Below are 15,775 nucleotides of genomic sequence, written 5' to 3' on the forward strand. Positions count from 1 at the left end.
TATAATAAAAGTAAAAGAACTACACACTACCTGCTTTTAATTTACATGTTATAGACAGCGAATAAGTAAACATTAATGAGACATGTAGGTTTTACAAAAATTGCAAACAGCCAATTAAAAAGAGAGAAATTAATACATTTTGGACAGCTACATGAATAACATTTACCTGTCTGTTTTCAGCCAAACTTTCAGGACCATTCAAAAAAGATTGAATATAAACTCTAAGCTCATTTTTGTCAAGACATATCAAGATATAGAGTTTTTTTTAAATTGAATTTAAGACACTAGGTGAGAGAGTAGATGAACTCAATAAAAGCGCATTTAATTTGTACATTTAATTTTGATTACATTCAAGAAACATTCAACAATCAACAAAAGCCCCTAAAATGCAGCATGTATGGGCTCAATTATTGAAAAGTAAATGTTTGAATATCTGACGACAAGAGATTTAAAACACCACTCAGTACTGATCTCTACTATACAGTTATTATTTTCAGACTATAAAATATGCATTCGAATCCCTGCCAAGTTCACATACTAAATCACTTTGTTTAGCAACAACAAAAACACATTATTACTGGTAATATGGTCTGTAGCGGCCCTGATCCGGGTGATGCGGCCCCGGCATCTGTCCCTGTGGAGGCGGACCCTGCATTCGGGGAGGAGGACCCCTGGGGGCCGGCCACATTCCTGGACTCATGCCCCCCGGCTGGTTAAACGGCGGGCTGAGTGTGCTCTTGTCCTCAGGAAACTGGGGGTTGTAATGATGGGGTGGCGGGGCGTTAACAGGGGGTCCACCGTGTTGAGGGGGCGGCCCGGGTGGAGGATGGTTCATAAACGGGGGCATCTGACCAATGAGGTGTCCGGGAGGCGGGGTGATGGGTGGGGGGACAGACGACAGTGGCGGAGGGGCCTGGTTGAAAACCATGTGAGGTGTATTAGAGCCCTGTCCCGGGTGTGGCATGGGGTGATTGATGGGGGGAGGGGGCGGAGGGGGTCCGTAGTGCTGCTGAGGTGGCGCCATCATGTGATGCGGATGGGTCACGACGGGCTGACCTGGATAGTCTCCTGGGTGATGGTGAGGGGGTGGAGCGTTGCCGGGCTGGGGAAGTGTGTCACGTGATGGTCCGGAGCTCGCAGAATCGTCCTGGATGGGAACCGTGATGAGGTTGCTGTGCTTTCGCGTGGTGACGGTCGAGATGCGGAAGGTCTCCTGAGAGAGAGAGCGGGATGGCCCCATGTCTCCCGGCGGTTGGCCTTGCGGAGGTCGGTGGTCATCGTGGGAGGAAGAGGGAGGTTGGCTGTAGGGGTCGTGACCTTGATGAGCCAGAGGAGGAGGGATGAGCACATGGGGCTTTGGCAGGTGAGGCGGAGGCACACGGAAGCGGTCGGACACTTCCGAGGATGGAGGAAGGTGGAGAGAGTCAGAACGGCTGCTGGAGCTCTTGCCGGACCGCATGTGTCGGTGGTTGATGTGAGCCTGCAGGTCCCTCTGGGACAGATAGGTGCGTTTGCAACCCTGAACGATACTACACATGTAGAGAGAGCCACGCAGGCACTGTTCAATCCGCTGGACCGGGTCTGTACAGCTGTACATGTTCAGACTGGAAACAGAGAGGACAAATGGAGAAGCATCAGTAAAACATCAACGTTATGAACATTAGTACAAACCACATTATTATCAATCAATGTTGAAAATAGTTGCTTTTTCATTATTCTTTCATGTTTAAAAGAACAGCATTTATTTAAAATATATATCTTTTGTAATATTAAAAGTGTCTTTACTGTCAGTTTAATGATACATTTAATGCATCCTTGCTAAAAAAAAAGAAAAAAGTACAGACTCCAAACTTTTGAACGTTAGGGTATATAATCCAGTCCTATATCTCCATCAAGCCAAGCATTCTCTATTATAGTATTAAACAACAGTATAACGCCATATTTGTATGCAAACGCTTAAGTAGAGGCAAAAATTGCTTCGTATTCTTACCCTGGACACATCTTATCACCCTTCCTTTCATGATGCAATGCACACTCGTAGCAGAAAACATGCTTACATGGGATCTGCAAAGAAATTATATAACATCACCAAATAGTTGACACTTGTAAATTGAACATTTGTTACACATCAACTGCTCTCACCATGCGGCCATATGTTTTAATTGGCAGTCCACATTTGTCACAAAAATGGACAGGCGTCTCATCCTTTTCACCGATCAAGTTTAGCTAGAAAGACAAAAAAACAAGAGTGACCACAACACTTCAAACATGAGCAATCGAGAGGCGAGTACATTTCACAATATATATTTATAAAGATGTACCTTGTAATCCCAGTACAGTTGCTGTGGGAACCGACGCTGAGTTGCAAATGCGTCTCCAGCTTTCACACCACAATCAAATCGGTCTTCCTTCTTAAAGTTAAACCCTTCTAGCAGAAACACAAGCTCCATTTGTAGTGCATCTTAATATCTGATAATACGCTTGATAAAATGTGTCAATGAAAATATCTAGACAATACCTTCTTCTACAGAATGGGCTTTGGGTGGTAACCGTCCCGCTGGTCTCTGCGGTCGTGGGGCAGGTTTATTCCTGGCCTGTTTGGGAAGAAGTTTGATTGGGATCCTCCTCCTGACATCAAGGCCACCTAACGGCCCATCCGTACCCTGCATATCATTGTCTGTATTGAAGAACAAAAATTAAGTGTTAATTTTGACCTTCAGTCAAAAACAGCACCTTAATTAGGTGTTAATACCGGTACATAATCAGTGAACGTCTTGATAGTAAATAGATAATTCACAAAAATGAAAAATGTCATTTACTCACCCTCAAGTTTTTTCAAACCTGTATAAGGTTTCTTTCTCCTGTTGAACACAAAAGAAAATATTTTAAAGAATGCTGGTAACCAGACAGTAGCCACTGACTTCCACAGTATTTTTGTCCTAACAGAAGTCAATAGCTGCCGTCAAATGTTTGATTACCAACATTCTTTAAAATATCTTCTTTTGTGTTAAGCAGAAGAAAGAAACTCACACAGGTTTGGAACAACTTGAGGGTGAGTAAATGATGACAAAAGAAATTCATTTTTGGGTGAACTATCCCTTTAACCAACCACAAACTGAGACATCTGAGTAGCGCTGAATAAAACGCTTCTGCTGCATGCAGTCTGTATCGATTAATTCGAACAAAATATATCTAGAGAGCAGATGAAACATTTGCATTTGTGCATAAATAAGACGATATTTCTGCTAGGTTCACATTGAAACTGATGTGAGCGATACAACAAAATTCAGCTCAGACGCGATTAGGTTACCCTAAATAACCTCAAAGACTGTATGTATTTATTTACATCATGATGCAGGCTTTTTTTAAGATATTGAATAAACGTAATCAGGAAGATAAACGCCACATTGACATAGAGGCCATAGCCGATAGTGATAGGAAAAGGTCTTTAACCAGGCATACACAAGATGTAGCTCGTCTTCCCATTCGCAAACATATGTAAAAGTTCAGCGCAGTTATTTTGTGCTTATAAGAAACACGTTTTGGGTAAAATAAACCTAAGATTGAAACCCATAAATTTCCCTCCTTACCACTGTGGTCCATAACTATGTGAAGCCAACGTTCGACGGCACTTCCGTTTTTTACATTTCAAAATAAAAGTCTCTGGTTGTTTTCAAAATAAAAGAAAAAGTTTCTGATTGTTTTCCAAGCATGCCAATACCCGTCAAAACCATTAAATAAATAAATGTAAGGTTATGTTTGAAATTATTGATTGCATCTGAATTTCTTCAGAAAGCAATTGTGAATTTGACATTTTCGTTTAATGTACAGACGTGGGTAAATGGCAGTGACAAATTTTGTTTCAAAAAGTTAGCTGTTTCAGTATTTTTTGATTGATTTTTTTTCTTCAGAATTGTTTCTATGTATACTGGAAAACAAAGATAAGCATTTGATACATTTTAAAAGCTTTTATTGACCAAAAACATTCAATATGCTGAGAGTCAGTGTTTATAATGTTGACAATTCTTCTTCATATCCAGTGTAATTCGATCTGGCATGCTGGAAATCAGCTTCTGGGCCAAATCCTGACTAATGAGAATCAATTCTTGCCTTGTTTGTGCTCGGAGATAATCTCAATTTGTGGACTACTTCTTGCCCACTCTATTTTTTAGGATTGAGCACAGGTTCTCAATGGGATTTAAGGTCCATGGAGTTGGCTAGACACTCTGGGATGTCCTGAAGCCTTCTTCACTACGGTTAAACCTCACTCCTTGAAGTTCTTGATGCTACAGTAAATGCTTCTTTCAGGTGCAATATTCTTTGCAGCTATTTCCTTGCATGTGAGGCCATTTTGATGCAAAGTTTGTCACCGTTTGTGTTGGAGCGGAGTAAAAAAAAAAAACAGCCAACAAATGTCAAGCTTTTATGTGAACTCCTGTGTTTAAAAAACATTCCAAGATGAACTTCACAAAAGTATTTTTTTTAAATATATTTCATATAATTGTTTTAAATAATTGGATTGCTTTGATGCGTTTGCTATTATTCTTCAATGTAAAATAAGGACAATAAAAAATGGGTAGGCCTAAGTGTGTCCATAACTTTTTGTGATATGCAGTATACATTTTTGTTTTGTTTAAATGTTCTTTTATTACACAATATATTACTCCATATATACACATTTTTATGGAGGAACACACACACACACACACACACGCACGCACGCACACACAAAGCCATACAAGAAGTTGCTTAGCCTGTTTACCACACTATTAAATAACAGACTTGAATTCACAGACCCACATCAACAATATTCAAAATATTTACTTACCCGAGACAGATGTAAAATGAAAGTCATTGGGCTTTTGAAATGTAAAAAACGTCCAGAGTCTCTAAGTCTGTTTTGGTCCAGCAGATAGATTGAATGAAAGCATGAGATCATGAATGAATGAATGAATGTAGTGATATCAAACCCTTTAGTGTCCTCTATTGGTCAGAAATGAAAGTGACACTTCCTGAGTGTAAAGCTGCAGGCGTGGCTCCAGGTGATCACTGCACTACTGACACACATCACAGCAAGACACCAAGATTAAAGGACGCTGCTGTAAGTCACAGAAAATTCTCATTGATATATTATTCCTCACATTATTCCTTCAAATGAAATTATTTCTTGAAATGTTGCAGGGCGGCGTCCGTTTTAATCTACAAACAAGGTATGATCTTGCTTTTGTTTTCTATTATGCACCTGTCCTTTGTTATGAACATTTTGACTGCTGAAAATAAATACGTCTATGATGAAATTCGCAGTTAGAAACATTCAAGTAGTTATAGATTAAAAATCTATTTCAAATATTCATTAGCATGCCTTAGGATGAAAACTAGCACTTTGTAGCTATCTAAAGATGACCTCATATTTAAATATACATGTTTTGATAAGATTAAGCAGTAATCTTGCAGTAAGAACCATGTTAACCACTTACCACTAAGAAGTAAAAGTTGGAAATTAAGATTTTTAAAAATTATTTAAAAATATATCTTTTCCTGGTCTCAGAATGATGACTGCGTCACAGTTTATCGTGACATAATAGCCTGTGTTATCACACAGAAAACATGATTCACACACTGCTTTAGGTTTTACGTCAACAAACAATGTAATTGTTCAGAAAAATAGTGCAGTTCGGCTTTGAGCAGTTTGGCTGATTTGAATGAGAATTTGCATCAAACCTGATGATTTCAACAGTCACATGAAGGAGAACAAAAACACGTTTGTTTTTCTTTAACTAGACCATCATAAATGATAAATGTGTTATTTCTACTATAAACAATCAAAATATATTTTAAACACACGCTCTTTCATAACATCAACTAGTGAAAGTAAGGCCGAAGGCAAGGACTGAGTCAGCTTCATGAACAGTGCATTTCTGCGCCATTTTTTTTCTATTTTTTTATTACCATAGAGGAGCAGAGTCCTCTAGCGTTGCAGGAAGCTGTGTTTATGGCTGCAGGTGTTTTTCAAAACTTGATTGTATGTGCAATGATGTCATGTTCTAACACTATGGCAGCAGCAATAGACAGACACACCCAGTGTCCTCAGGTCACATGGCCTGTGTGTTTACAGAGCGATACTAGTCCGTTGAAAGCAATAGCTGCTGGATCAAGTCACGTGATACCACAAAGGACAGGGCGAAATAACAAAGTCCTCTTCCTCCACGCAAACAAAATAAAGAACCGCAGCAGAGAAAGGAAACAGAAAATGGTATTCAGGCAAATAGATGGTTAAATGTGATGCAAGAGACGGGCGAATTAGTGTCATAAACATGATCACACCTTTCAGAACACGATGGTGGAAGAAACGAGACAGCCGAAAAAGGCCACATCCCTCCAGGCTGGACCTGGTGATGTGGACCACAACATCTATGCCGATAACATAAGGTAATCATTTGTTCAGATTGAAATATACTGTGAAATGCAATATGATTTACACATAAATCTTTTCTGGTCTGAATATCAGAGTCACCCAGCTTATTGGACGACAGCTGGCTCAGATAGGGGACGACTTGGACAACAAATGGCGTGAAAAACTGCCCGTCCAATTGCGGCCCTTGAATTTAGGGATTTATCTTTACGTCCTAACCAGGACAGCGTTCTCTGGGTGAGTTGAGGGCATTTACTCCCACATGTTTGAATGCCATCCATTTAGGATTCTTTGAATAAAGAGAGTGACAGTTCTGGGTGTGGTTTGTTATTACTGTAATAAGCAGGATCCTCTGCAACCTCTGGGGGTCTAAAATTATGCCAATGTTGAGGACATCCTGGTGGATTCCACAGCTTCAAAATGGCTGTCAGGAGGCTAAGAAGTGGGCAGCCTGGGTAAGGACAATATTTTTGTGTGCGTGTCTGTAAATAGATGTAAATATGTATAAATCTTGGTTATAGTCATACACTAATCCAGTATAGACTACTGTTCAAAAGTTTGAGGTCGGTAAGATTTCTTTTAATGCTTTTGAAAGAAGTCTCTTCTGCTCACCACGGCTGCATTTGTTGGATCAAAATACAGCAATAGGTAGTAATATTGTGAATTATTACAATTTAAAATAGTTGTTTTCTATTTTAACATTTTGAAATGCAATTCATTCCAGTGATGCAAAGCTGAATTTTTAGCATCATTACTCCAGTCTTCAGTGTCACATGATCCTTCAGAAATCATTCTAAAACAATGATTTGCTGCTCGAGAAACATTTCTTATTGTTATGTTGAAAACAGTTGTGCTGCTTGATATTTTTGTGTAAAACGCGATACATTTTTTCAGGATTCTGTGACGATTTAAAAATTCAAAAGTACAGCATTTGCTTGAGTTAGATTTTTTTCATAACATTACAGATTTTTTTATTTACTGTCACTTTTGAGCGATTTAATACGTCCTTGCTGAGTAAAAGTATTAATTTCTTAAAAAAAAAAATAAAAAAAATTACTGACCACTTTTGAACATTAAAACATTTCCCCATTTTTCTTTCACAAAGCATTAACAAAGTATAATTTCTACTCTAATTCATATTTTAGAGCCATGCATAAGTAGACAAAAATATATTCACTACAGAAATGTCCATGTTTTTTTGTTGTATTTTGTTAATTTAAATGAAATGCACATGCCTAGAAAGAATGCTTTCATATTTCATATTTAAGTGAAACTGTGGTATAAAACAAAGTAATTTTTTTTTTTTTTTTTTCTCAGGTGCCCAACGTTTCTGACTGGTCTCGCAGGACCACATACATACTGGCGTCTGCTTCACTACTGGTCACTGTGTATTTCTTCCTTTTAACTTAGTATGGATATGAGAACTGAAGAGAGTCAAGAGCTGGTCTTTGGCTCATATATAACCATTTTGCTGATTTTTTTTTTTTTTTTTAAATAAAACTTCTTATTTTGCATTCTCTTTTATAACTGATTCAAATTAAGTGCTGGTTCACATATACGTACATATATGTGCAGATTTTCACAAGTAAAAAAAGTTTTGTGTGTGTGTAATGGGTCTATTGCTGGATAATTGGGCCAATGAATTGTTACCTCTTCCTCTTAAAGCATTTCTGCATTATTAAAGGAAGCTGGACTTTCCAAACCATCAAACGCAATAAAAGTTTAAAAAAAGAAAACAAAGTGTATCGTTTCTTTGTATTTATCAGCAAAAAGACAACAGATCGACTGCACAACCACTGATCAATCCTCTGTCAGCGTAACATCTACATGCGTATAGTTCTTAAAGGCCTTCATATTGCACTTCTGTAGCATTGAACCCAAATGTCTACCAGGTCCCACCTCATAGGTGTGAGGAAACTCCTGCCCCTGGGATCTTTCATAAATCTCATGCAGCGTCTGCTCCCATTTCACCGGAGACACCAGCTGTTTGGCCAGCTGATTCCGTACGTGCTTGTCATGCATGTACCGCTTGCCGTCCACATTGGAGTGCACGGAGATCTCGGGCCGCCGTACCTCTATCTGTCTGAGGACGTCCCTCAGGGGCTCGACCGCCGGCTCCATCAGTGCCGTGTGAAAGGCCCCGCTAACCGGCAGTAGTCGCGTTCTCGTGAATTTCAGCTCTCTGGAATTGCTTTGAAGGAAATCCAAAGCCTGTGTGAGAGAATGTCTGTTAAAAGCATGGAAAGGCTTGACAATTAGGTTTTTGGAAAGTTACATGAAATCAAAATCTATTTACTCTTTTTTTAAAGCACATTTCTGGTCTTAGTATATTGGTGTTTTTGCATTTATTCCAAATGATGAACCTTACCTCATTGTGGCCAGCTATTACTCTCCCATCTGGAAAAAGGTAGTTGGCAATGGCACACACAGGCTCTTGGATACCAAGAGACACGCAGTGCTCCCTAGCTTGGACGCAGGTGTATTTGTAGTTGGCCTGGGGTCGGCCAATCACAGACAACATGCCACTAGGTACTTGGTCGGAGGCCTTCTGCATTGCTTCTGCCCTCACCTTTACTGCAAACAAAGCTGTGAGCACAGAAAAGGGCATTTTAATCAAATAAATGTGTGTGAATCTCCTGAAAATTGTCCAGGGCTCTAGGTCATATCTTACTGCCTTTTCTTACTAAATAAAAAAGTGAAATAATATTTGGATTCACTTCATTTTAATGGTCAAACAGATTCTGTTGACTATAAGTAACGTTGCACCTACATGTCTACTAACTCTCATTAGAGTATTAGTAGACTATTAGTAGACTGGTAGGGTTAGAATAAGTTGACATGTAGTTACAAAGTTACTTATAGTCAGTAGAATGTACAGTATGTTGAGGGACCATCAAAATAAAGAGTTTGCAGATTTTAAGCAGACAGTAGTTGCAAAGTTACTTATGGTGAAAAGAATGTTCAAAAGCGACCATCAAAAGCAACCATATAAAGTGTTATACCTATTATGCCTTAAGAAAAGGAAGACTACTGCTATTCAAATAGCTAATTTTGTATGCTTTTATAAACGTAAGGGTGAGTTTTACCTTCAGTGAAGTTCATTGCACCAGAGAAGACCAAAGCAGCAAATTCACCAACACTAAAACCGGCTGCAGTCACACAGCTCTCAATAGCCTATACAGGGGGTCAATAGGTCGTACATAAGTGCTGACCACAAGCATATGAATTATACATGCACAACACTGCCAATACTAATAGATGAGCTGTCCCGTCATAACTATTCTGATATTGTGAATAACTTACACCAGGATTTTCATGGTTCAGTCTTTCCACAGCAGCCAGCGAGCAGACAAACACAGCTGGCTGGCAATGAACAGTCTTCATCAGATCTTTCTCGGGTCCATTCAAGCAGAGTGACAGCAGGTCATAACCAAGCACCTTCTGAGCGACAGCAAACATCTCTTTGACATTTCCATACTTTAACAGTCCTTTCCCCATACCGACGAACTGACTGCCCTGTCCGGGGAACAGAAGGACAGACGCGCTCCCCGGAACTCTGCGGGTTCTCCTGGGCTTCTCCTCACCAGAGCTGGACTGAGGTCCATCAGATGAGATGGGAACATCTGACAGTTTTCTGCAAAGGTAGACAGTCGCCTTATTCCGAAAAAGACGAACTTTACTACAGTACCCGAGAGACACGCTGAGATTCATGATAAAAACTTAAATTCAACATGTATGTTTCAGAATGCACTCTTACTGTCGAGGTCAAATGCACATAACTCTTGTTTTGAAGCGTCACAGGAAGACAACGCGCACTATATGCGTCACGCGAACTATACAGTATTCCTGCGATATCATGATTTTATCATACAATATTAACATTTAGGAAACCAAAATACTTCTGTAGCACTCTCGTGTTTCTCACATGCCATGTGTGGACTTTTCTTCTGTTCCTATAGCGGAGTTTAGTTTAGTCTGGCAAACGACAAAAGCACAGCGTCATCTAGTGTACTGGATGTCATAATCCGTGTTTATGTGTCGTTCTAATCCCTGCCTTCTATATAAAAAAAAATATGAATACATTTTGAATGTATTTACACAAAAATGAGACTGCTAGTGTCATACGGAAAAGCCGTCACAAAGGAACATCAGGTCGGGGCACGTTGTCACACATTTACATGTTTTTTTGTTTTGTTTTGTTTAGTGATTAGCCTATGTTGATCAGTGTTTGTTGGACAAAATTGAAATTATATTGGCCTATGTTACCATTAGATGTAGGTTTATGCTGTTTCATAAAATGAATCATTCATATATAAAAAGTAACTTACATACTGTACATAATATAGCCTACATATTATAGCCTACATTTATCTAATATAAAGCATACACACACACACACATTATGTTACTAATATATTTATATAGTATTATACTGATATTGTTAATGATGGTGTATTCTGAAGTGATGCAAGGTTTGAAAAAGCACAGGTTAGACAGCAGATGGCTGAATGTATCATCAGTGGATAAAGCACTGGAGTACATGTATGCAAGACCAATATTTTTCATCTGCAGAAACCATACTGCCAAAAACCCATCCATTACATTCCTGGGAAATGAAAAATACCTGTCATCCTGGTTTCCTTCCAGTTCATGCTTAATGCAAAGCTACCGACTTCCTTTTTTTTTATGATTCAGTCTTAATCAGATAATAATACCTTTGCAGCAAACGTGTCATCATGGTAGAAAGTAAGTTAAATGGTTTCGTTTTTTTATTTATTGGACTGACAGAAAATGCTTAAACAATACACAAAACATTCAACCGGCAAAAACTGTCTTCTTGTGAGCCCTTGCATGGCAATCCAATTTATTAAACTACAGATGCTCGGTTATACAAAATTGCACCACTTTTAATTAAGGCTTTTAAGTTGACACTTGGCCATCCACCCACCCTTACCTCCCTCCACCCCCCCACCCATCAGAAGCAGATGTTGCATTTGAAATACTGTGCCTCTGTCTCAATCCAAAGGTCCCGTCCCATTTTCCCTCAAAACCTAAACAGCATCAAGGCATTTGCTCGCAGTAATCAGAACAACACACGACTCGTAATGTTTACCTTTGTCCGCTGCTGCTCGGACACTCCCTAGGAGTCGTGTTCTTCACTTTACACAGTGCAAATCCTCAAAGCATTCATAAACAATTCATTGTGTGTACATACGGCATGCTGCACCCTGTCGCTTTGATGTTTAAAGAGACAAGTCTTTAATGCTACAACATTCTTTATGATTGCACTTGATGCACAATTCATTCTTTTAATTTTTTTAAATCAATTATTCCCATTTTTTTCTCGCTTAACACAAAGTTCCCACACCCCCACATTCAGTTAATCCAACAGTAACGAAGACAGAAAACGGCAAATTATTACAAAGTCGAAACAGTCACTAACAGACATCTTTTCCTCACTCTTTACTGACAGGATCCAATATTTGGTTTTCATATCCTCGGTTTACACCAGATGCATCAGCAAGCAAGGGGAAGGGGGCGAAGTTTGAGTATCGAGAGTGACAGTTTGTTGTTCCTGCGTATTAAAACCCCCAATTCTTTCAAATATATACTGTATACATTTGATCAGGATCAGCTTGGTCAAGAAGGATTTGACTACTTATTATGAAACCACCCAAAAGATGAGCTTCTGACAGATATGGGTGGTACTAAAAACTAAATTTTCAAACCCTTTATTTTGAATACCCCCTTTTAAAAAAAAAGCCTGCTGTACAAAGTTCTTTGTAAGCAAAACAAAGAAACCCGGCATGACCAATGAGATGGACCTAAGATCACGGAAATTAATTTTTAGAGGGAATCTTCATGGGAAATAAAGGAAAAAAAGACAACACATATTTGAAGGCAACATCTGAGGCTAAAGACAATGATAGTGACAGAAAAAAATTATATTTTTGAACTTTTTACATGTACATCACTGTATCCACAGGTTTTTTCCTAAGGTAAAACTCAATAGCTGTTGCGAATATAACATCTCCATAGAGCAAAAATCTAGTAATTTTATAAAAGAGAAAAAAAAAGGCAGATGATAAAGAAATCATGTTTAGAATAAAAGCAAAAAAAACAAACGTTACAACAAATTAAAAAACAAAACAAAAAAACAAGGAGTGAAAGTTAGCTGTAAGAATGGTTTATATAGGAGCTCTTTGGACTTCCTCTCCTCTCTGGCTAAAATAGTGGTGCTTATAAATATCATTGTAATTGCCATGGCAACGTGCACAGCCTGGTTAGACATTCCCTCCTTACATTTACAACGGTGGCTGTCTCCGTTAGCGATAACACTGCGTGTAGGCTCTGTATTTTTTTAATTCTTTTTGTCTAGCTCTGTATTCATTTACTCGTTTAATTTTTTTTATTCAGTTGCATACAGTTAGAATATATATTTATATATTTATATGTAAAAATCTCTTTCTCGCGACATTGGAAAGTGATGATGGTTATCTATGTGCAAAAAACTGTCATGGTACTGTAGCCTTGATTCCATTGGTTGGTTGGTTGTTGGTTGGTTGGTTGGTTGGTTGGTTTGTTAAAGGGGCATCACCACATAGGAAAGTCCATTCGATGTTAGGTTTTAGTAACGTCGGAATGCTGGCACTGCTGAAAGACACAGCAGTAAATCAGACCTGCAGGAAGAAAAGAAAAAAAGAGAAAGAAGTGTAATCGCTTTTGGATCTAAATATAACCTGATTTCTATGGTTTCTATAAAAAGGGGCTTTAGAGCATTGATTGTGCTGAGCTGTCAATCATTTCTGCTCAGCCAATGATAGTTGAGATCCTACCTGGCTCAGAGCAAAAGAACAGCTGTATATTAGAGCAGCTGGCAGGTGGACTTTTTGCGTGCCTTTCCGGGTACTGGAGTTTTCCTGTTGATTTGCCGAACCAGGTCATAGAAGATCTGCAGAGAGAGAGAGAGCATTTCTCAGTGAACTCATACATGTGCTGTCAGATTAGATGTGTTTGTGAAGAGGCAAAATCTCAAAAGAGACAAGATCCATTTTTCCTTTGGTAAGTCAACCTGTACTTTTAAATGTTAGTGTTGTGGTTCAAAGTGTCACATTTGCTCCAGAACTGTACTGTAGAGTCAACATACATTTACAGACATATTCACTATTCTTTATAATGATTGTTTACCTATTTAAATAAATAATTATAGAATAAAAGAAAAAGCAAACCTAAACCAAGAAACTAAACAAAAACACACACAAAAATCCACATTACAACACAAAAACAAAACAAAAAAACATAAAAAAGAACAACTAAATTAAATGAAATATGAAACAAAACCAATGAACCAGACAAAATACACACAAAAAAGCAAATCTGAAAACAAAACAACTAAATTAAATCCAAAACAAAAACACAAAAACAAAACAAAAACATATCTTGAAAAAAAGAACAACTAAATGAAATGAAATACAAAACAAAACCAAGGAACCAAACAAAACAAAACACACAAACAAAGTCACAACACAAATCTGAAAACAAAAACAAACAGAGCTAAACAAAATGAAAACAAAAACATAAATCTAAAACAAAAAAACAGAACAACTAAATGAAATGAAAACAGAACAAAACAAAAATATGTTTTTGTCTGACGACACTCAATGCCTCCTCTCCAACCACCTGTGAGACCATGATCCAGCGATCCACTTTTTAAATCTCCCAATGGATGGATAAAATCAACGTCTATCCTGCATTTTATCTCTTTGAATATCCTGTTTCACTCATAAATATGTCACATTACAGAGTTATACTACGTTATACGAATTATTTGATACATTATGTGAAAACCATGGTATGTTCTCTCTTTTTTTGGCAATAAGATCACATTTACAGCGAAAATATAAAACCAAGCTCCTGGTTCTTAATTCAAAGCATATTCAGGTGGTGTTTTTTTTATTTTTAAATGTGGCTTTTACAAACAAATGAAATGTGTCTACTTGGCTCCCAAACTTGGACAAGTCCTACAGCTCTAGACCGAAACAGAGAGAAATCACTCATTCAGAGGAGTGGACACTTCCCCTCACAGATGTTCAGCTCCCAGAGGAGAAGAAACAGCTCCTGCATCATCAATCAGTTCCACACAACATCTGCAGCTTTTACGCAATGACCAGACAGAAACATGTTAAACAACACCGGTAATACAGCAGGATTTGTAGTAAAGTCTCTGCCACCATGTGTTGTATATAGAAGCAGATTTGGGATGTGAATTGAGAAGGATAAGCTCATAATCCATGCTTCGATACACGTAACAACAGATGATCTCGGTTATGTGAGATGAACAGATGCAGAACTACAGGATGCACCTTACACTAAAAGGTTTTGACAATCAGCACAAAGTGGCAAACTTGTGCGGATTAACAGAGCAAATGGGCTTGCCTGAACCCCGTCAAATCAATAATGGCTTTTCCCCCCTTCATTTATTGAATGGAAAGTGGATAAATGAAAAGATTTGACCATAGCAACAGTTCCAAGCGAGAGAGAAAGCCCCGCCAGTCTAATCCTGTCACATCCTGTTCAATTAGCTTTTTGCATTGCTTTGTCCATGAAGATCAACTTTTACACAAGTAACTTACACGACTTTGACTTAGTGTTGAAAATATATTTTGCTCCACCACTGAAAAGAGTTTGTAACAGAATCAACTGTTGTTGAACAAAGGAAAGTGCCAAATACAGAAACCAATATACTAAATATCGGCACTCTATGCCACTTTTACAAATGAACAAACTTTTGAGCAAAAAATAATACATTAAAACAAGCGCTGTAAAATCGATTAATCGCATCTAATATAAAAGTTTTTGTTTATATAATATATGTGTGTATATATAATTATTATATATACATACATAGATACATGTGTATATACTGTATACACACACATTATACACATAATATATATACAAAAACTTGTATGTTAGATGTGACTAATTAATCGCGATTAATCAGCACTAATTATTTGCACAGTAAGTTTATGACAAAAAACATGTGTTACCATGATCTATTTTCTTAACATTTATTGCAAAATACTCATATATACGATATTGGATTATTGCTGTCTTAATGTTTAAATGCTTAATGCATATTCAGTTATTTTACACTAAAATGATTCATTATAACAGTTATTTTACACAATATTTATTTGTTTATAAATATTGACAGATAACTACTGTTTCCCACTGTCATAAATAACATAATGATTATTAGTGGATTTTTTTGTACCTTTGGGCTTCAGAAATGAACAAAAAGTGCCCGTTGGAACTTGAGACTGCAAAGAAACATGTAAGAATGTGAGAGAGAAAAAAGCA

At 37.9% G+C, this 15,775-nt stretch overlaps 4 protein-coding genes across 19 annotated transcripts in view; 1 reads left to right on the forward strand and 3 right to left on the reverse strand.

Moving 5' to 3' along the window:
• Positions 1-20: 20 nt before the first annotated feature.
• On the reverse strand, positions 21-3,713 carry cbll1 (Cbl proto-oncogene-like 1, E3 ubiquitin protein ligase). Of its 7 annotated transcripts, none has more exons than XM_079622344.1 (6): positions 3,591-3,713; positions 2,519-2,677; positions 2,322-2,425; positions 2,143-2,226; positions 1,991-2,064; positions 21-1,604 (listed from the first exon to the last, which is right to left on the reverse strand). In XM_079622344.1, exons 1-6 carry the CDS (start codon positions 3,601-3,603, stop codon positions 575-577), a joined length of 1,464 nt encoding a protein of 487 aa, XP_079478470.1. In that variant the 5' UTR covers positions 3,604-3,713; the 3' UTR covers positions 21-574. The 7 variants fall into 7 exon arrangements, with proteins under 7 accessions (XP_079478470.1, XP_079478469.1, XP_079478468.1 ...); XM_079622343.1 differs by having other exon boundaries at positions 2,322-2,428; positions 3,591-3,642; XM_079622342.1 differs by having other exon boundaries at positions 3,463-3,596.
• Positions 3,714-4,720: 1,007 nt separating this feature from the next.
• bik (BCL2 interacting killer) lies at positions 4,721-7,870 on the forward strand. Of its 6 annotated transcripts, none has more exons than XM_079622354.1 (7): positions 4,721-5,101; positions 5,182-5,210; positions 6,116-6,253; positions 6,332-6,429; positions 6,509-6,649; positions 6,756-6,867; positions 7,730-7,870. In XM_079622354.1, exons 3-7 carry the CDS (start codon positions 6,251-6,253, stop codon positions 7,820-7,822), a joined length of 447 nt encoding a protein of 148 aa, XP_079478480.1. In that variant the 5' UTR covers positions 4,721-5,101; positions 5,182-5,210; positions 6,116-6,250; the 3' UTR covers positions 7,823-7,870. The 6 variants fall into 6 exon arrangements, with proteins under 6 accessions (XP_079478480.1, XP_079478483.1, XP_079478481.1 ...); XM_079622357.1 differs by having other exon boundaries at positions 4,724-5,101; positions 6,759-6,867; XM_079622355.1 differs by lacking the exon at positions 6,116-6,253 and having other exon boundaries at positions 4,725-5,101.
• Positions 7,871-8,171: 301 nt separating this feature from the next.
• Positions 8,172-10,574, reverse strand: mcat (malonyl CoA:ACP acyltransferase (mitochondrial)). 3 transcript variants are annotated; one of them, XM_079622350.1, is made up of 5 exons: positions 10,170-10,449; positions 9,716-10,066; positions 9,499-9,586; positions 8,781-8,998; positions 8,211-8,623 (listed from the first exon to the last, which is right to left on the reverse strand). In XM_079622350.1, the coding sequence occupies exons 2-5, from the start codon at positions 9,908-9,910 to the stop codon at positions 8,213-8,215; spliced, it is 912 nt and encodes a 303-aa protein (XP_079478476.1). In that variant the 5' UTR covers positions 9,911-10,066; positions 10,170-10,449; the 3' UTR covers positions 8,211-8,212. The 3 variants fall into 3 exon arrangements, with proteins under 3 accessions (XP_079478475.1, XP_079478476.1, XP_079478477.1); XM_079622351.1 differs by having other exon boundaries at positions 9,716-10,046; positions 10,170-10,412; XM_079622349.1 differs by having other exon boundaries at positions 8,172-8,623; positions 9,716-10,574.
• Positions 10,575-12,339: 1,765 nt separating this feature from the next.
• Positions 12,340-15,775, reverse strand: part of rap1b (RAP1B, member of RAS oncogene family) — a 52,237-nt gene continuing 48,801 nt past the window's right edge. For all 3 annotated transcript variants that reach the window (XM_079623665.1, XM_079623667.1, XM_079623666.1), the window contains exons 7-8: positions 13,249-13,364; positions 12,340-13,092 (exon numbers count right to left, since the gene is read on the reverse strand). In XM_079623665.1, the coding sequence (XP_079479791.1) occupies positions 13,278-13,364 (87 nt within the window). In that variant the 3' untranslated portion in view covers positions 12,340-13,092; positions 13,249-13,277. The remainder of the gene's footprint in view (positions 13,093-13,248; positions 13,365-15,775) is intronic.

Source organism: Phoxinus phoxinus (genome assembly GCF_949152265.1).
Source record: "Phoxinus phoxinus genome assembly, chromosome: 9".
NCBI lineage: Eukaryota > Metazoa > Chordata > Actinopteri > Cypriniformes > Leuciscidae > Phoxinus > Phoxinus phoxinus.